General features: G+C 53.6%; 1 protein-coding gene across 1 annotated transcript in view; it reads right to left on the bottom strand.

The window, feature by feature from the left end:
- Positions 1-21,311, bottom strand: part of CEP164 (centrosomal protein 164) — a 71,362-nt gene that overhangs the window by 9,915 nt on the left and 40,136 nt on the right. Inside the window, 12 exon segments of the mRNA XM_061440429.1 lie at positions 143-274; positions 505-582; positions 1,501-1,717; positions 1,836-1,967; positions 5,165-5,374; positions 8,737-8,874; positions 10,597-10,734; positions 11,443-11,610; positions 12,565-12,650; positions 17,075-17,158; positions 19,283-19,363; positions 20,274-20,642. Coding sequence (XP_061296413.1) covers positions 143-274; positions 505-582; positions 1,501-1,717; positions 1,836-1,967; positions 5,165-5,374; positions 8,737-8,874; positions 10,597-10,734; positions 11,443-11,610; positions 12,565-12,650; positions 17,075-17,158; positions 19,283-19,363; positions 20,274-20,642 — 1,833 coding nt within the window.

Genomic DNA, 21,311 nt, shown 5'->3' with positions numbered 1-21,311 from the left:
TGGCCTCCAGGGAACTAAGGCATAAAAACTGAGCCCCAGCCGAGCCGTCCAAGGCAAAGCAGAGGCCCTTCGGGCCAGGACGGCTTGGCCGGCCGTCCAAGTCGCCGGGCCCCCAGGGCGAAAGGAGCAGACCGGCACTCACCTCCTGTTCGTACTCCAGCACCTGGTACACCCTGTGATGGGCTCGCTGCTCCGCCCGCCCAAGGCTCTCCTGCAACTGGGCCTCCTCTTTCTGGTGAGCTTCCTGCATCTTCTTCTGGAGGCTGGAGACCACCTGAGGAGGCGCCCGCACCGGGGAGTGTGACCCTCAGAGGGCCCTACAGAGGCCGCGGGCGACTCGCTTCCCAGGGACCCAGCCCCCATCCCCCGGGGTTGCAGGAGAGGGAAGCTAGTGGCAGGGCCGGGGTTGGGGTGGAGTTCTGCCGACCAGCCAGCCATGAAGGCTCAGAGCCCGGGGCCCAGCACACCAGGCTCTGCCTGTCAGGCAGGGCTGCCACCTCTCACCTCCCTGTGCTTGGCCTCCAGTGAGGAGGAGAGCCGCTCCAGCTCCTCTCTGTGCTCCCTCTCCAGCGCTGCTGCCGCCTGGGGTGCAACACAGGGCCTGTGAGGACCAGGGCAGGCTGGCCGGGCTCTGACTCTGGGGAGAGGAAGAGCCAGAGAGACCATCCCCAAGGCCCCTCGAGCTAAGGAGCCAAGGGGAACCACAGGCGCGTCTGTATTCCTCCAAAACAGCTGTCCCTCAAGCCTGCAAGCCATGGAGGCCAGTGTGGAGGGAAACTTTCAGTGAGGCTCGGTCATGGCCCTTCCACCCTCGGGCCTCTGGGCCAAACCACCGTACACAGGCCACACTCCTGCCTGTGAATACGGGCCAGGAGGCCTGGCGGCTCAGCACCTTCTTCCTGAGCACGTGCAGCGCAGTGACCTCCCCCGTAGGTCCCCTTGGTCTGGGAACTGACACTCCACCCAGAACCAAAACAAAACACCAAAACAAAACACCTACTTCTGCCTCTTACCTAGAGACAGACCACTGGATGGGAGGGACAGGGAGTAAGGATAAAGGAGAACAAACTCCCCTGAGTGAGCCAGCCTCTTGCTCTGAGGCAGGGGAGGGAAGGAGAGAGACGAGAGATCATCACAGCTGCTCTCAGGGACAAGGACGGGGACACTGCGCCTTCGTCTCAAGACCTCTGGTCTGGTTTCAGTTCTTTCAGTCATGGAGTCTTCCCAAACCCCCGGGTCCTTTGCCTTCAAACTTCTCTGCTGCTGACAACTCCCAACAGGCCCTGGAGGGGGCCTCTGGACCCCACCGTGGAGACCAGGGCAGCACCTGCTCTGAGTCGAGCAGGCTCCACATGGGCCCAGACGGCCGGCCCAACATCTCCACGCCCTTCCTCGCAGACCCCTGTGCTGCCGGCTCCCCTGGGCGCCAAGGCTGGCTCTTGTTCTTCCTCAGCAGCCAGCCCTCCCCAGGGACACATGGGGGTGAAGGGGGGCACTCACTTCTCTCCTCTCCCCTTCCAGCTGCTCCCTCAGCTGCTGCAAGGCCCTCTCCTTCTCCACCTTCAGGGCAGCCTGCTCTCTCTTCTCCGAAGCCTCCATCTCTTCCCTGAGCTGCTCCAGGGTCTGCCTGCTTCTCTCTTCCAAGCTGGCCCTCTCGGCCTTCTGCAGAGACTCCAGCTCTTCTCGCAGCCTCTGCAGGGAAGCCTCTTGCTCGGCCCTGGGCAGAAAAGGAGGTAGGGGTGGGTCTGGGCACTTGTGTTGATCGGGGTGCGGGGAGGGGGTGCCGAGAGGGGCGAGCCTCCGGGGAGGCCAGGCCGCCCACAGTCCACACTCACCTGATTTGGTCCTCATCGGCCTCTGAGCTGGACTGCACCTGGGCGCGGAGCCAGGACAGCCTCTGGCGCTCCTGCTCTCTCATCTGGGTCTCCTCCTCCTCGGTGGCTCTCTGCAGCTGCTCCTTCAGGGAACTGCAAAGCAAAGGCAAGTTTGCTGGCGGGACCACAGGCCTTCCCCTTTCTACACCTAACCCCTGGCTCTCAGCCTCCAAAAGCCTGGAGCCTGCTTGTGAAGCTTCCTATGTCTTAAGAACAAGCCTAACCTCAGCTTCTGGGTCCTGCTGCCTTTAATACCTCCCAGGGCGAGAGGGGCTATGAACTCCACCTGCCCTTTGCCACAGGAAGCAGATCATGAGCTCCATGATCCCAAAATAGCATTTCTGCAAAAGGGTCTCCTCTGCAACCAGGTGGGAGGGCATTTACTCAAGGTTGGATCCAGTCTGACCCCAACCCAGCTCTGGCCACATCACATGAGCCAGCACCTCCAAACCCCACCACACTCCTCCCTGCCTCCTGGCCTTTGTTCAAGCCAGCTCTCCCATCGAGAATCCCCTTTCCTACCTGACGAACCCATGTTCCGTGTTCAACACCCAATTCCCTTCTCTCAGAGAAGCCTTCCCAACTCTCTCCAAGCTCACCAATCCCCTTTCAGCTCCCATCACGCTTTATATGAGGACCTTTCTTATCCATGCCGCTCTCAGCTCCCATCACGCTTTATATGAGGACCTTTCTTATCCATGCCGCTCTCAGCTCCCATCACGCTTTATATGAGGACCTTTCTCATCCATGCCACTCTCTGCCACGCGTAACATCACACCATAATTCAGCCTCTGTATGTGTGTTTTCCTTACAAGTGTGGGAGCGTCTCCAGAGAAGCAATCTTGTCTTAAAATCTGCTATCTCCCAAGTGCCAAGCACAGTAACAGAAGTGGAAGTAGGGACTCCATGAATGCTGGTTGAATTTGGGCAGTATCACCCAGGCCCAAACTACAAGCAAGTTATCTGTAAGGGGCCCCTTATTCACAGACCGAGATGGTGACCATCTCATCCCAAGCAGACAACCCTCGCGGCCCCCACGTGACCAGGGGCTGTCATATGACCAGTGCTGCGCACTCAGGGAGTTCAAAGCCTGAGAAAAACATGATTCAGAAGACAATCTCTCGGAAAAGCTTCTGCAGTGAATTCCAGAGCCAGAAAAGACTTTGGATCATTTTCTATTTTCAGCTATCAACACCACTGCTTTCTTCCGTAATGACAGAAAATTTAAAGATTCTTCCTGCTAGATTCCCCCAGAAACCCTTCCTCTTTGTCCCAAGGCTAAATTTTACACATATCACCACAGAATGGAAGGGTCTTTAGCAGTTAAGTCCTGCATTTTACAATGCTCTCCTCTCTTCATCTTACAACTAAACTCAGTCTCTTTGTTTTGTAACTAAAGAAACTTAAGCATCAGCCCGCCTGCCTGCCTTCTCATTCAAGAAATATTTGCTACAAGGTCAGTTGTGGCTTCCAGAAATTTCTACCAAGTGGTAATTTCCCAGCAGAGAGGAGACCCTACCTCTCAGAAAGGGTCATGTATAAATAGAAACAGGGTTCTCATGACAAACTACTTTGAAGAGAGCCAGGCAAGGCACTGCCCACAGAGAAATCACTTAGTCAAGACCACAAACGCTGTACTGATTTTAGTTGAAAATACAACCAAGAACCAGCTTTTATTGAGCAACTATCGTGTTTCAGGCCCTGAATCAGATACTTTCAACAGGCTGGTTTTCACTACAACTTAGGAGGGCTCTGGGAGGCCCCTCTGAAGTTGGGGGTTCGGGAAGGGACAGGAAGCTGTCAGCACAGCCCAGGGTGGCCAGGGAGAGAGAGGAGCCTGGTAGGGAGACATCACCAGGATTTCTTCCTAGGCACTGCCTCTCAAGGTAAGCTGAGTTGCACTCTGTTTGGGAGGCCCCCTACCCCAAGTTCCAGGCAGCTGGAAGAGGAGGATGCCTGGGACCATCTATTCTTTGGGATGCTCTCTGGCAGGGGGATCCAGGAGGGCTGACATAGGATGAACCCTGGTCAGCAGAGCCTGTGTTGGGCTAATGAGGGAGACTGTCCCCAAACCTCTGGGCAGTTGGGTGCTGGTTTTCTCTTAGTTTCTCTAAATTAACCATAAATATTTTATATAGTCTTTGCCATGTATGATATAAAAATAGTAAGTCTACAGCACTTTGGGATCTTCTGTCCAAGAGGACAGAAGATTTAACCTTTAGTTTAACTGCCAAGTAAGTGAAACATATTAACGTCTTTTTGTAGCACTTTCCCCAACCTGGGACTGTGACAGAGATGGTTTATTACCCTCTCAATATCCATTCTCCCACTTTTCTTTACTAAAAGAACCCTAATTTTATTTTCTCAGGCCCAGAGACCAGCTAAAGGACTACATTCCTCAGTCAACTTTGCACCCTTTGCAAGCAGGAGTGGCCAGTGAGATATAAACAGAAATTATTGGGTAAAGTTCCCATCAAAGTGCCTTTGAAGGGACTGAATGAGCTAGAAGGTGCCCCTATACTTCCTGCCTGGAACACAGATACGATGGCTGGAAATCCAGCAGCTACACTGGACTGTAAAGAGAGCCTGAGAGTAAAACTCAGCGCTGAAGATGACAGAAGGATCAAAGGACCCCTGGTGATGCTTTACTGTGGAGCCATCATGCCAGCCCTCACCTGCCTTTTCCTATAAAAACCATAACTCCAGCACAGAAGCACACAATCCTACACACACAGGCCCAGCCTAAGCCTATGTGCTGCATTTGTTGAGGGCCTGCCTGTCATGTACTTAAAGAGTAGGAACCCAAACAGAAACTTCTGGGTCCTGGGTAAGAGCACCTCACACCCTATCACATGCTGCATGGTGCAGCCAAAGTAAAAAAATAAAGAATAGTGTTTAAAAAAAAAAAAGAAACAGGCTCTGGAGACAAACTGCCCAGACTGTTAATCCAGGCTCTGCTGTTTATGAGGCTCCACACCTTGGACAAGCTACTTAACCTTTCTGTGCCTCAGCTCCCTCATCTATATTATAAATTCCACAAAACAGACTTGATGACAGAAACTCATAAGGGCCATTCCCAAGGACTCAACGAATTAGCAGACACAAAGCACGTGGATCAGAGTAATCTCTCAAAAAATACCGGCCATCCCCATTACTATCATGCCTCTCAAGTCCCTTCCCAAGAGAGGAAAGGCACGGGTCTTGGCCACGGAGCCCACCCCTCCTCCACCCGGGCCACAGAGGAGTCATCCTGGAGGGGCAGCCAGGGTGACTGGGCCCGGCGGCAGGACCTGAGCGCCTTCTCTTTCTGCTGGTGAAGTTGCAGGGCCTCCGCCTCCTCCTCCCGACACAGCTTCTCCCGCAGCCGCTGCATCTTCTCTTGTTTGGACTCCAGGAGCCGTGTCTGTTCTTGCTCGAGTTCTCGGGTCACCGCCTCGTCCGTGGCCTCCAGCGCGGCCTCTGAGAGCTGCTCCCGGGGAGCTGCGGGCTCTGCAGATCGCCTGCCAAGGGCAGGAGCAGTGTTTCACTCAGTTTACTGCTCACCCACCTTCTGGCACCAGGGTTTATACAGATACTGAACACCCCACATGGAGCCCTAACGGAGGGCCCCTGGTCAGGAGTCACACGTGCACGTCAGGTCGCCCGAGGGCGAGCAGCAAGGCTACCCTCTCGAACACAGGGGCAGCATCTGTTCCACAGCAGCGGCCCCCAACCTTTTTGGCACCAGGAACTGGTTTCATGCAAGACAGTTTTTCCACAAACCAGGGGTGCGCGGATGGTCTGGGGATGATTCACATGCTTTACATTTACTGTGCACTTTATTTCTATTATTACTGTATCAGCTCTGGCTCAGGTCCTCGGGCATTAGATCCTGGAGGTTGGAGACCCCTGCTCTATACAATAAGCCCCACTGTGGCTGTGTGAGGGAGGGCCTGAGTGTCTAAGGAGCGGGGTGACACATAGGAGGCCCTCAGGGGACTGGGTAGGTTGTGGCCCGAGTGAACACCCCGAGACATGGCTCAGGAGCTGGCGGCAAGAGAAGAGGGCAAACTTCTGTCCCTCATGGACTCCTCCCGAGTGGGTTTCATGGCCCTGGTTCCGTCTCCTACCAGGGATCTCCCTATTACTTGAGGCTCATGCCGGCTGTTTGGGAAGTCCCCAGAGGCTACTCCCTGACTCTCAAAACTGAACAGAGGTCAATGCTTATGAGCCGGCAGGAGAAGCAGCAGCATGTCTCCTAGCCCTGGGGCCCAGAATAGTCCTTGGAGGCCCAGGAATGCGCAACCTCTTTCCACAATGCCAAGGGAGCCAGGCAGGAGAGCCTTCCCTAAGCCAGAGTAGCAGGGGCACATCTGAAATGCCAGACTCTGTATCTCCTCAACAGTGCCACAACTTTATCTGCTTAGAGTGAACTCACCATGTGGAAATGGGTAAAAGGAATTCTAACTGGGATGCAAAAGGCAGGTGGTTAGATAAGAACAATGGGATTGGTCAAAGAGATGTCTACAAAGTCATGAAGGCTGTTCTGTTGAGCATATTTTGGCTCTTGAAGGAAATAGCCAAAGAGAAACCCCAAGAACATTTTAAGCAATGGAAACATAAATGGGATAAAGTATTTTGCTTCCCAGAGTGGCTTTCCTAAAGCCAAGGATGCGTGTGCAGGCCCAGGTCCTTAAATCTTACATTAGACATTGGTCTGGCCACCCAAGCACCACCTTCTCCTGCGATGCTCAGCCTGTGGCAGGCCTGGCCCCATGGCCGAGTGGACCACAGCAGCATGCAGGCGGGGGGTGAATCAAGGAGGGGTGGTGCCAGAGTCCGAGAAGGGGAGCCAGCCTGCAGGGGATGCAGAACCCCCTCCGCCCTCAGCCCCCGCTCTGCAGCAGATGGAAGGCGGCGGGTGGGATCAGACTAGCAAAGCAGAAGGAAATGAGGGCTCTGGAATTCCCTTCCCTTGAGGCCAGAGACTGAGGAAACAGACAAAAGGCTACCAAAGTGTCTGAAATACCATTAAGATCCTTCCTAAAATCGTGACTCAAACCAGAAACGGTCCTGACCTCTGTCTTCAGCCCCCTTCCGCTCCCAAGCCCATCTCCCTCCTTCCAATTCCTGCTTTCTCTCAGTCCCCTGATGCAGCCCAGACTGATGCAGATGTAAGATGTAGCCACCACCTCCTCTGAGAATCCTGCCTGGCAAAGAGCCTCCTCCCAACCCTGCCACCGCCGCAGCTCTCCGCCTCATCAACCCTCCAACTCATTTCCAACCTGAGCTGAAAACATCTTTTTTTCCCTGAGATGGTACCTTTTAATGTCTCCCTGTGGGCTGCAGAGCTATGTGGGGCCCTAGGGACCGATGCTGCGGAGAGATGCAGCACCAGCCGGCGTGACAGCACGCACCCAGGCTGCACGCACCGCTGAGCCTGCCTGCACGCCTGGCATGCAGGCAGATCGGGGCTGCTTTTCAGCGGGCCTCTTCACCGTGTCCGTTTTCAAGACTGAGTATCCCAAACTCCCAGCTTAGGTCCAACGCAGTCAACAGTGAGCCTGAAAGATCTATGACACGCCTGGGAGGTCAAAGCCTCCAGGGGAAGAGGCAGGTCTGATTTCTAGGCCACTCCTCAGGTATCACCATCAGTGAGACCCAGTTTCCAACAGCGAGTGGCCTAGACGAGGCTCAGCAGAACATGCTTCAGGCTGCCGGCCGAGTTACTCTGAGACCTATATGAGGGAAAGCGAGGAGGGACAGGCAAGGAGGGAGGAGAGGGAAGAGGGCTGTGGTACCCACAGTCCTGACATGGCCGTGCCACCACTAAAACTCAGATCACTATCAGGGATTCTGTCTCCACTAATTTTCAACCCAGTGGTTTTTTTTTTTTTTTTACCTTTTATTTTACACTGAAGTGTTAGTTAGCGCCTCAATTGTGTCTGACTCTTTGCAACCCCATAGACTGTGCCGACCAGGTTCTTCTATTCTCCAGGCAAGAATACTGGAGTGGGTAGCCATTCCCTTCTCCAGAGGATCTTCCTGACCCAGGGATCAAACCCAGGTCTCCTGCATTGCAGGCAGATTCTTCACCGTCTGAGCCACAAGGGAAGCCCATTTTATATTGGTAATCAATTAACAGTGCTGTGACAGTTTCAGGTGGATAGCAAAAAGACTCAGCCATACTCCCCTAAACTCCCCTCCCATCCAGGCTGCCACATAACACTGAGCAGAGTTTCATGTGCTATACAGTAGGTCCTTGTTGGTTATCCATTGTAAATATAGCAGCATGTACCTGTCCATCCCAAACTCTCTTAACTATCCCTTCCCCACAACCATAAGTTCATTCTCTAAGTCTGCAAGTGTCTTTCTTCAGCGTGGTGGTTTTAATACATTTGCCTTCTCTCTCTACAAATACCTCAAGAAGGATGCTGGGAAGACAGAGGGAAGGATACGCTTATTTCCCAGACCCAGGCCTTCCAGCCATACAGCACACACAGCACTGGCTGCTTGCTGGACCTGCCTGCACTCTGACCTCCCTGTGCTCCTAACTCCTCCTGATTCAGCTTGACAACATCCGTGCAGGTGACAGACCCTCCTAATCATGTTTTTTATTCTCTATATTTTACAGTGTTACAATATGTGAAGAAGTTGGCTGGTCAAGGAGAGGGTGCCCCTCCCCGGACCAGGCAATCCTTATAGACAGTAAAGGGAATATGTCTTTCCTAAGCAAACCCACCCTACCATCTCCTAATCTATTTCTCATGCCCTAGATCACCCAGGGCCGGGCCCCAGGCAACCAGAGACCATGCCCAGAGCCCAAAGCCGTCGAAAATTATCCAAACTGCACCCCCCCACACACACTCGCTTGAGTACTCACCCCGCCTCACCCATTGCATCCCACGAAAACCCCAATAACAACTCCGGGTCATGCTCTTCCTTCTCGCTTCTTTCCCCTCCTGACCAGCTCTGGTCCTTCCCCACGTGGCTCCGCCTGGCATGGCATGCCCTCTTCTCTCTGGAAATATAAGGAATAAATTCTTCTTTCAGTGGCATCGGCCTCTCGGTGTTGTCACTCAGTCACCTCTGCAAATTAAAATTCCATGGATACAAATGAGGCACAGAGTCACTCCCCCGCGAAACCCAGAGAACAAATCCATTCCTAAGGCAGCTGTAAAGGTCAACAGCAAGGAAGTTCTAGAGCCTGAGAAGAGTCCAGGAAAGGAGCAGAAGACATCTCCTAAGAGCACCATGTGAACTGAAACTGTGGGGTCAAGGAGAGGCCGGCCCAGCGGGGACAGCCTCGCAGGGACGGGAGGAGACACACAGAGAGGAGGGCTTGTCAGCCTGGGTGGCCAGGAGGAGCCTCACTGCCCAACTTCTCTCCCAGAAGCCCTGGGAAAACGCCCTCTGACCCCTGACCTCTGCCCAGAGGGTCCTGTTTCTGAAGCCCGGTCACCTGCTGTCCTCATCATAAGCACCCTGATCCGGCTGTCCACAGCCACCAAGGGTCCCTCCCCTACATCACTCCTTCAGTACCACACAGCGCTACAGGAGAGCATGCGTTCCTGGGTCCCTCCAGCCCTTGGTGACACTTGCTGTGAGTAATCAGTGCGTGAACCTGTCTCTGCTCAACAATCAGCCCCAATCCTGAAGACTCTTAATCCTTCTGTACTGCTCAGCTCACAAGCAGGAAAACCTGTATCACCCTGAAACCCTGACACCACGCAGGGAAAAGACACAGTGGCTGCAGACCAGGAGACAGAAGTCAAGGGCTCCAGAGACTAGAATCTAGATCTAATTCTGCAATCAACTAGCAATGTGACCTTGGGCAAATCCCTTTGCCCCTCTGAACCTCAGTTTCCTCATCTGTAAAAGAGGTGAGGGGGGAGAAGAGCTAAAAGGTTTCTAAGTTTTAGAAGTGTTAACAATGTAGGTGCGCTGTGAACCCAGGCACAAAAGAGCTATATTGTGTAGTGGATAATTCCATTCAAATGAAGTTGGGAACAGGAAAAATGAATCTATGCGACAAGCCAGAAGAGTGGTGACCTGGGGCAGGTGGACTAAGAGGAAAGGAGCCCAAGGAAGCTTACAGGAGGGGTGGAAATGTTCTCAAAGATCTGCGAGGTTATGATATGGTGTGTGAAAAGTGTTAGTCACTCAGTCACGTCCGGCTCTTTGCAACCCATGGACTGAAGCCCACCAGGCTCCTCTGTCCATGGAATTTACAGGCAAGGATACGGGAGTGGGTAGCCGTTCTCCTCCCCAGGGGATCTGCCTGACCCAGGGGTGGAACCCAGGTCTCCTGCATTGTAGGCAGATTATTTACTGTCTTGAGCCACCAGGGAAGCCTGTGACATGGCACATATGTATATAAACATTCACTGACTTGTACAATTCACGTGTACATACAACCAGGTACATAAATACCTTAATAATTTTTTAAAGGAAAACAGGGCTTGACAGAGCAGAAAACGCGGTTGACCAGGTTTCTGCTAAGGACCCAGAAGGTACTCTGCCCCCTCGCTTCCAGCCTCATACCCTAGGTGTTGACGAGGGGGGCCCTGGGGGCTGCTTAGGGGTCAAGGCTGCACATAGAACCAAGGGTACACTCACTTTCCCCCCACTCCACTCCTTGAGCCAGGGCCAGAGCACCCTCTCCCCACCACCCAAGACGGGATGGACACTAAAGCAATCCACACAACGGAGGACAGGGACAGACATGGAAACTGGCCCTTACACCTCTGGAGAGCCTGGCGGGGTGGGGCTGACCGCCACCTTCTCCTTGGGCTCTTCCTGCCCAGGGCCCGGCCCCTCGGCCTGGGGACGCCATTCTTGGCCCCTCTCGTGGGCAGCAGGTGGGCTTGGGAGCGCCTCCCTTGACAACAACAAGGAAGGAACTGCGTTAAAGCCAGAGGAAGGTGAGAGGCTCCAGGTGTACCCCGCTTGGGGCCCAAGAGCTCTGATGGGGACAAGGGAGGAGGCAGCCCCAGCAACATGTGCCATCTCAGGCCTCGGGTCTCAGCTCCGCTCCCCACCTCCCCACACAGCAGGGGCTGCGTGGGTGCTGCTGCTCTGCCTCCCCAGTGACTCATTTCAGCCAGGTGAGCTCTAAGGCCGGCGTCTTTCTCTTCCTGGGGGAAGCCCGGGGCACTGCACCTCCCTGACCTGGGGCCCAGCACTAGCAGGGCTCCCTCCACCCCCAGGGCTTGCTGAATGACCAGCGGTGGGATGATCATGGGGAAGAAGGGAGCTGGCAGGTGGGGACCAGGAGACATGGCCACACCCCGGCCGGAACGGCCCAGCCCGGGTGACAGCAGACTCTGCCCTAGCCCCTGCCAGGGGGTGGCTGGCTCAGAAGAGACACTTCCTTGTGCCAGAGTTTCTAAGCTCCCCTAACCAGCCTGTGCACCCCGACTGTAGCTGCAGGCTGCAGACTAGGAAGAGGCAGATTTCCTCAGTTCATATGAAGCACTAACCAGAGACCTGCATTGCTGCTGCTTAGGCTGCAAACCCGCCCCCTGCTCTCCCCACCTCTCCAGACCCACTGCCCCCCAACCCTGGGAGGCTTCCGGCCGGACCTTACCTCTGCAGGGAAACAGAGGGTGGGGGGCTGCCCAGAGAGCCCTCCTCAGGCTCCGCTGCCTCCTTCCACTCAGGCTGCCCCTCTGGGGCCTGTGGAGGCCCTTCGTCGGTGGCCTGGCTGTGAAGGAGACTCTGGAGCCGCTCCTCACGCAAAAGAGGGGGAGATAACCTGAGCAGAGAGCAGAGTCATTGCCTCCACTCAGACAGCAGCAGAACTGCAGAGTGGAGTACGTGGACCCAGGTCCATGCCTCCTCCGGGCTGGACCCCAGTCCTGGCCCCACCTCCATGGAGGGCAACACAGCCAGAAAAGCAGGACAGAGAAGCTCTCTACTGAGCTCGCCCTCTGCCTGGACTGGACTCACCCTCCCAGGTCATGGGCTGCATTTGCGTGGCCCAGGAGTGACATCTGGGCACACTCACAGGTGTATCTATCCCCATCTCTGGGGTCTGGGAGTTGGCGAAGTGATGGAAGAATTGAGCAGAAAGAGGGAGAAAGATAGAAGCCAGCCTCAAATGATCACTCTATAGAAAATGCATGAAGCTGTAGCTTTGAGGAAGTAAAAATGCTGATAGCTTTTAAAGGTTCAAAAAGTAGAATGACCACCCCCTTCCCCTGCCAGGGTGGCAACCCTTCTCTTTCATGGGCCCAGGCCTGAGAAGCTGGAAGCCCCTGTCTCTCAATCACACAGACATACACACACAGACACATATACACACACAGACACAGCTGCAGCCATTTCTGGTGTGGCGAGGCGTGGCTCAGAGCTCTGAGCTGCAGCACCGATCCTCTAGCGTGGTCCCCCAGACCTCTAGCAGACTATCCAGCCCTGACCCATGACCAAGGACACACGAGGTTGACCCAATCGGGTGAAGAGGACAGAGCCCTGGCCCCACAACGGTGCTGTGGGCACAAAGTCCCACCAAACGCTGCAGCAGTACCTCCCACTTCTGTCTTGGTTTGCGTGACGCGCATACACACACAAACTCTGCAAGGCCATCCAGTCAGTTCATCACCTGCCTTCAGACAGGAGCACACTGAGACACGCAGACCAAAGGCAGGAATTCTGGCCCCAAGTCCACGGCATCCCAAAGTCCCCAAGGGCCACCTCCCACACACGGTACCTCTCCGAGCCTCCAGACTGCTTGCTCTGCAGCTCCTCTTGGCTGGACTGGCTGGCATCCTTGTCTTCTCTTCCCAACCTCTGGGCCTGCAGACAAGTAGCAGTGGAAAGTGCACACTGGGGTGGGGGTCTGTACTGACGCCCATGCCAGGAAGGGGTGCTGAGAGGTGGCTCTTGGTGAGGGAGGGCCACTTGGGATGCAGAAGAGAAGGCCTGTCTGCTGTACAATGAAGCCCCTGCGGCTCTGGCTAAGCCCCCAGGCTCACAGCTGCTCCCAGAGCCGGCCTTGCTGCCCTGGGGAGGATGAGTCAGACAACACAGCCACTGCAGGCAGAGTCAGAAGCCACAGGCTGAAGGAGGACACACAAGAAAAAGAAAATCCTGCCTCCTGCAGGTGGAAACATTCACTGCCAGCTGCAGAGAGAAAGCAGACACGTCTGTGAACACCCCAAATCCACGGGCTCCCAACCGCCAGAGCCACCGATCATCGGGAATGCTGAAATTCAGTGAGCAGGACTGGGGACGGCAGACAAAGTGCATCAAAGAGGGAGGATCCTGGAAAGATGGAGACGTGGTGAAACGAGAGACAGCTATACTCCAGATGAGAAGGGCACTGCGAGGGCAACCTGAAGGGAGGAAGATGGAGCGCTCCTTTGTACCATTCTGAGATCCCCCGACACCCAGGTGCCATCAGTAGACAATGATGTCCCCTTCCTAATCAGGAATTATACCTGCCAGACAGTGCAAAGAAGAAACGAAGAGAGTCAGCCCCAAACCTCATTTTAAAGTTTGGGTGTCGGGGCAAAGTTAGCAAGCTGGTGAAAAGGACTATTCTTAATACATTCACCAAATTTCTGCAGGGGTAAGGTTACAGGGGTGGAGCACTGCTGTCAGCCTGGACTTAACCCTTAGTTCCAGCACCTCCTCCACTGCAAAATGGGATCACAGGGCTTCCCTTGGATTTCCTCGGTGGCTCCATGGTAAAGAATTCGCCTGCAGTGGAGGAGACGCAAGAGGCATGGGTTCGATCCCCAGGTTGGGTGGCTCAGTGGTAAAGAATTCGTCTGCCAGTGCAGGAGACACAGGTTCCGTCCCTGAACCGGGAAGATCCCACACACCCAGAGTAACTAAGCCTGTGCGCCACAACTATTGAGACTGTGCTCTCGGGCCCAGGAGCCACCACTACTGAAGCCCCCGCGCCCTAGAGCCCGTGCTACCTGCAACAGGAGAAGTCACCGCAATGAGAAGCCCACACGCTGCAGCTAGAGAGGGGCCCCTCTCGCCGCAACGAGAGAAAAGCCCACACGGCAACGAAGACCCAGCACAGCCAAAGATAAATAAATAAAATTATCTTTTAAAAAAATGCGATAGCGAACCACAGTGTACAGGGCTTCTAGTGGGGCCCAACTCCGGCCCAAAAAAGGCAGGCCACAAACACAGCTCTCCTCACACTCCTCCTCTTCTCCCCCAGCCTGGGGGTAAAAAAAACAAAAGACACCCAGCTTCACCAGTGCCAGTCCCCATCCTAGGACCTGCACTCCTTCCGTCACATTCACAGGGGCCCCGTCTGTCCCGGACCACGAGGGTTAACAGGAGAGGTGGGGCTGGAGACAGCCCACTCCATCTTCCCCGGCGGGGTTCCGGCCGGGCTGGCACACCTCCGTGTCCCCAGCCCCGTACCCGCAGCCCCCCACGCCTCTCCACTGGCAGCCTGAGCCCCGGCAGCTGTGGCCGACTCTGCCATCTGGATGGGTGAGGAAGGGCAGGGTCTGAACTAAAAGCCAGCTCCCCCAAATTACATTAAAAATAGAAACGCTCCCTGGGAGTGCCTCCCGGTGCCCGCAGCAGAAGGGCTCCCTGCCAGCGCTGCCATTCCTGATCGCATCAGCCGGGCAGAGCCCACAGACAATGGCGGGGCGGGCGTCCTTCTCCTGCCCTGCCTCCTCCCCTTCCAGGACTCAACTTGCAACTTGTCTTCCCTACAGATCACACCACACTCAGCAGAGAGCACCCGCCTCCCACAGGCCAATCTATTTCACAAACTAAAATATAAGATGGGTAACAAAGTACAGTGGTCGTAATAAACATTGAGGGGCTGAGCCCTGAATCAGAAAGGATGAGCTGCAGACAATGTCTGTTTCCTTCTTGATTCACCTTTCTGCTAGAAACTCAACCAGTCCTGAGCCAGAGAAAAGGGGATACCTTGGGCAAGTACCCACACAGAGGCCCTTTGAGCAGAGTTCTACTTGCTCCCTAGAACTTTCTGCCCCAGAAAGGGAGTCAAAGGAACCAGACAAGGCCATCAGGCACGTCGGCACTCTTCAGAACGAGGAGACACATGCCTGTTCTAAGCCTCTGGCTTAAGACTGCTCAAGATACCCCTTCCCTAACCTAAACTCAGCTCTGGGGTTTTGTTTTTGTTCACGATTCAGTCTTCACTTAAGGAAATCACAGGAACTTCCCTGGTGGTCCACTCTTTTCAAAAGCCTCCCAAGGAAATCTGTCTTTTTAAAAGCCCCCCAAGTGCTTCCCTTGTAGCTCAGCTGGTAAAGAATCCGCCTGCAATGCGGGACACCTAGGTTCGATCCCTGGGTTGGGAAGATCCCCTGAAGAAGGGAAAGGCTACCCACTCCAGTATTCTGGACTAGAGAATTCCATGGACTGTATAGTCCATGGGGTCGCAAAGAGTCGGACATGACTGAGTCGGACACGGCTGAGTGACTTTCACTTTCTTTCACTTAAGGATTCTAATATTGGCCAGATTTTAGAGTCAGAGCAATGGAAAATCACCTTGCCTGGCCAACTCGGTAACTTTCCCACTTACCTGCTGCCAAAGGTACCTCACCAAAAACTGCTCCAAACCCTTCCTGACGAACACCACCTGGCCTTGTCTATGCCTTTACAGACCTCCAATGCTGCAAACGGAGGGCAGGCAGTGATGGGGAGAGATCCAGTGTCCAGCAGGGACCTGGTGGCTAGGCAGTGGCCCAGGAAGTCTTATCAGCCAGAGCTGAGAGGAACATGTCAGGCTCCAATCAACCAGACTCACAACTCTACCCTGACTCAGGACCAGCTTCACTAAGGGCTCCCAGGCTTGATTCACATTAAATACCTTGTTTGTTTCACCCAAATCAAATGCCCCCTCAAACCTGCAGAGACCGCATGTCAGAACCTCTCTCCTCTCAATAATCCCACAGAGGAGGCAAAAATGATGTTGGTATTTATGTTTTAGATTTTTTTTAAGGATGGACATTCCAGCCGGTCTAAAGTGATACCTCATTGTAGTTTTGATTTGCATTTCTCTAATAATTAATGATACCGAGTACCTTTTCATGTATTTGTTGACCATCTGTCTGTCTTCTTTGAAGAAATGTCTGTTTAGGTCTTCTGCCTATTTTTTGATTGGGTTGTTTGATTTTTTGGTTATTGAGCTACATGAGCTGTTTGTATATTTTAGAGATTAATCCCTTGTCAGTTTTGTTTGCAAATATTTGCTAGTGTTTCACCATGATATTGGTGCTTGTTTTGAGAAAAAAAAAAATCATTTTAGTCATGTTAAATAAATGGCTTCCTTAATGCTATTATTTTTAGAAATCAATATTAAATTTATCAAATACCTTTTGATCTCAAAGTGATCAGAAGGTTTTATCCTCTGATTCACAGATATCATGAAATATATTTAGAAGATTCATAATATTAAACCATCCTTCAATACTAAAAAAAAATTAAAAAATGACCTTGGCTTCAAGCTCCTTGCACATAGGACCTGTGTCTGAGTCATCTTTATCTCCTACTCTGGGTTCAACGACACCCATGCCTGCCCAGCCCTTACATCTGGCAGGGGAGACAGAGAACCAGAAAACAAAAGCAGGGGCACTCAGGGAAGCAGAGGGAAGGGCCGATTCAGCCTGCATGGAGGGGGTGACATCAGAGTGGGAAGCAGAGGGAAGGGCCGATTCAGCCTGCACGGAGGGGGTGACATCAGAGTGGGAAGCAGAGGGAAGGGCCGATTCAGCCTGCATGGAGGAGGTGACATCAGAGTGGGCCTCCGAGACCAAGGAAGAGCTCTCAGGGCACAAGGGGAGGCAGCTGGCAGGGGGGTGGTAAAGCGGTGGACGGTGTTGCCCCAGGGAATGGTCAGCGGTGGGCACAGCCAGGGCACGGCAAGTGGGCTGAGGACGTGACTGCAGAGGTTGAATGGGCCAGGTTAGGAAGTGCCCTGAAATCCACAAGCTGCACAGTGCTTTTTTGCACAGGCGCAAATGGTCGGCCCTCAGGTGCTAAATGAATAGATGAAGAGACAAAAACAGGGAGAGGGGGTGCAGGGAATGCCCTTAATTCACAGCAGCAACAGACCACGAACGCCAGAAGCCCCATCGCAGGCACCGTCAGGGCCTTGCCTTGATGAACCAGAAGGGAGAGAACTCTCAGAAATGCACCCTGGGATGGGCAGGCCTCAGCTCTTGATCATCCCCAAAATGAGGCCCCAGCCCAGCCCCAGAGAGACTCACCTCCCACCGGGCTCCATCCAGGACGGAGGAGTGCACGTCCATATCCAGCAGGCGCTCTGAGATCTGGCTGCGGAAACCGAAGCCCTGGAGATGGCGGAGACAGAGAGGTCAGCTCTCCCCCAATCACGGTCAGTGCCCACCAGAGATCAGGGCCTCTCCTCCACCCCCACCTTCCAGAAAGACGCCTACTACATGCCAGACACTGTGCCAAGCATTCCAACACCTACTCACTAACCTCATCTTTAAAATAACATTGGGCTTCCCTGGTGGCTCAGACAGTAAAGAATCTGCCTACAATGCAGGAGACCCGGGTTCGATCCCTGGGTCAGGAAGATCCCCTGGAGTAGAAAATGACAACCCATTCTTGCCTGGAGAATCTTATGGACAGAGGAGCCTGGCGGGGCTACAGCCCATGGAGTCACAAAGAGTAGGACATGACGGAGCGACTAACACTTTTGCTTTTCTTCCAAATAATTCTGTTACTAGATGGAAAGGTATGTGGTAAAGCAACTACGGTATACTGCTCACTGCAGACTCTAGGGAGTGAGTATGTAGGTATTTGCTATAAAATTCTTTTAATTTTTCCATACAGTTGAAATTTTTCATAATCGAATTACAGGAGAAGAAAGTAACCCAAAGAGACTGTCCTCTTATTTTTATCTCCCAGAGTAGGAAGCCGTTTGAGAGCCCATGTAACTTGCCCAAGGTCACGCATCTGTTAAGCAGCAGGGCTGGGGGTCAGATGTGCCCTGGGCCAACTCCAGAGCCCAAGCTTTTTGCCTGACACGTGCTGCAAAGCACGTCACTTTCCAGCTGTCTCTCCCTCCTGGCGTCCGACAAGAGGCCTAAGTGCCCAGGTCTGTGGGCAGGTAGGAAACAGGGCCTGCCAGGCCCCTCCCAGCACGTTCTTTCCCCTTCCCATACAGGTGCCCCTCTGGACAATGGGGATGGATCAGCACCACTTTCTCCACTGGCTTCTCTTTGGGATGGACAGCAAGGGCCCACGCAAGTGCCAGCTCCCCACTGCCCTCTGGCTGCCGCAGAGCCAGGACCCCTCCCCCTCCGAAGCCAGGAGCCCCACTGGGCTAGGTGATGGATTGCTACCCGACAGCATGCTAACAGGGACAGTTCTGTCATCAGCCCTGATGAATGGCAGGACGCCCAGCCAAGGTCTGGTCCTGCTGGCCGTGGCTTCCTCCACCCACTCCCGTAAAGAAGAAAAATGCTGACGGACACACTCCTCCACAGGGCGACTCCCTGAGAAGGGCCAGGGCCCTTGCTTCAGAGAGCTCTGTGGCACAGTGACTCCTCATGATGGTTTCTGCCAACAGTGACTTTGCCTCCTCTCCCTGGCTTGTGGGTTTTCTTTGTGGATGACATTTTCCTTTCAGCGTGAGTTCTACTCCACTCAATGCAGCTGCCATCTGGCTCCTTAAGCCCATGGCTCAGCGAGGGGCTTGAGCGCACACAGCCTCCTAATTCCTCTGCACCCCCTCGTATCACTACTGCTCATCCCTGACCCTCTCCCACTAATCCCTTCCCTTTGATCTGCCTCCTCCAAACAGATGGAGCATGGTTTCTAAAGAAACACTCTGCCAAAAAGCACCCCAGACTACTCCCCTTAGATACAAACCCGGCAAGTGAAGCCAGGATTCGGGAGGCTCAGTGGAAGGTGGAAGGGCTGGAACAAAGACACTACGGATGCTGGCATTCCAGAGCAGTCTTCACTTTGGAAATGGCCACACCACAACACACTTCTTGGTCAGAGCCTGAGGACTGGTCCTTCCTTGCCACAGTTCAGTGATCCCATAAACACATGTACACACAGTCTCTAATCTCCTACACTCATACAATGCTCCTGTTAAGAGCCCAGAGGCCATGATTTCATATGATCTCACAGGCAGTTCATGCAGCAGTAGTAATAACAGCTATGCTTGTTTAATATTCATATGCTAATGATGTACATACACTTTACCCCACTTTCTTCTAACAACAAACCTAAAAAGTAGGTACTGTTACCCTTGGTAGGGCGAGCTGAGGAAATGGAGTTAGACAAGACCCAAGTTTGAGTCCTAACTTCCTCACTTACAAGCTGTGAGATGCTCGGCAAATTATTTAACCACAGTAACTCGCATATCCATGTTCTTTATCACTACTCTGCTGCCCACCGCCCCACCCCCCCAACTCCCATCTCAGACTCAGACTCACCAAGCCAAGGAAGGACTTGGGGTCAGAAGCAGCAGAGTCTGAGAGCTGTAGTTGCTCCCCGTGTTCACTGATCTCCGACTCCTGGGGAGACAGACACAGAGAAGTCACTGGAGCAGAAGACAGAGGGTCGTTATCAGCCTCCATGGCGCCCACACAGGGCTGAACCCAAACCGAAATCCACCTCCTCTGGAAAACCTGAAAGAGGCCTGTGGACCCTCCCATTCCCAGCCCCCAGCCCACTCAGGCTGGGCAGCCCAGTAGAGGCAACACTCTACACGTGGAGGGACAGCCAAGTGAAGCGGAGTGGGAGGTGGCTAGAAAGTCAGCGGTGGAGAAGTCTGATGCTCTCCTAGAAAAATATGACAAGAGCATCTTTTCCAGAAAGCAGTGAAAAGCTCTTTAATGAATTCCCTCACCAGCCCCCTGGAGGAGGAGCAGGACTAAGGGCTGGAAAATGAAGACACCAAATGCTCTCACCCCTGGCTCCTACGTCTGTTCATCTGGGTCACTGGCCTCATCTTGCCAAGACTTCCTGTAACCTGACTAACTGGTGCTGGGGCAGGACACTCCCAAATGTGGCCCCCCCACCTCCCTCAATGCCTCCTCTCTTTATAGGAATATAAGATGCAACCAGGAATAACCCAAAACTGATGTCAAGAAGTAGGAGGGGGAGGTGGGAAATGGCGAGAGGAAGTAAGTGGGAGCCCAGAAGAGCATGAATATCCCAGGAGGGTGCCCGTGGAAAAGCAAATGTCTGCTCTGAATTTCTAGTGCCAGCAGGTATGGAGTTTCATTCAGGATTTTACTGCCTGCTGGGTCTGGGCATATTTGTCACAATTAAGGGTTCTGGCTTATGTTGACAGCCCATTGCAGGGTCTACAAATGAAGCTTCTGACTCAGTAATAAAGATGAAAAGAGAGAAACGTGCTCTGGGCTCAAGAGAGCAGAGAGGGCTGGAGCCAGCAATTGCCCACAGGACCAAGTGACTTACTTCACTCGCCTCCGATCTGCTCTCCTTCGGGACAGAGGCCTCCTCCTTTGGCTCCTCTGCTGCCTCTTCCTTCCTGGAACCCTGCTCTCCTGCGTCCACCGGGTCCTCTGGTGCCTCTTTTTCAGTGGTGTTGGCAGGCTGATCACCTCCGGGGTCCACCCCACTTCTGGACGTCCCAGGATCATTCTTCTCAGTCTTTCCTTTTTCTGGGAGCCAACTTGCCTCTCTTCGCTGTCGCTCTTTGTCATCAGCACTGCTCAGGCTGCTGTCTGCACCTTGGCTGAAGGGCTTGCCAGAAGTAAGGGGGCCAGCAGCATCGGAATCAAGAGAAACGTCCTTCTCCTCTGGCTGGCTTGCTCTTGGAGACTCCTAGGGAGCAGCCAACCGCGTCAGAAGGGAAGACATCAGGAATTAATGCAAAGAGTTTGGAGACTTGATAAGACAAAACTGCCATTGTTCCTTGATGCCTGCAGTTCTGAAACCAATGGTTATCCCATACCTCAAAAGCTTTTAAAAACAGACTCCTGGCTCCAGCCCAGATCCACTGACTCTGAACTTCCATGTTGACCTGGATACACCCAACCTGACGCCCCTCCACTGAAGGGCTTGGAATCCAGGGCCCTGGACAGTGCCCGACTCTGTGACTACCCATCACATCCTCAAGTAATAAATCTGTCTTGTTCCAGTCCCACTGGCCAAACCGTAAGATTGCAGGCTCAGAAGTCAATATTTGTTTCCGATAATGATGACAGAGAACCTCATGAGAGAAAGGTCCAGAGCTTCTGTTTTTCATTTTTAAAAGGCAGCAGGGAAGAAATATGGAAAGGGTGCCCCTTCTCCATAGCAATGAGGGTAGCTCTCTCCCTAAAGCACCGCCCCCCACCCGCCACCAGGAGGCTACACAAGCAGCCCAGGAGCCAGGCTCCTCTGTCGGAGGACTGTCAAGTGAGTCCTCTGGGCACGAGGTGCCAGATGGGGTGAGGTGTGTAGGAGACTGACGGGGGGGAAAGGCCCATAGAGGACACGGAAGGTGGGGAG

This window comes from Bos javanicus, chromosome 15, assembly GCF_032452875.1.
Source record: "Bos javanicus breed banteng chromosome 15, ARS-OSU_banteng_1.0, whole genome shotgun sequence".
NCBI lineage: Eukaryota > Metazoa > Chordata > Mammalia > Artiodactyla > Bovidae > Bos > Bos javanicus.
This window is presented reverse-complemented; position numbering and strand designations above follow the sequence as displayed.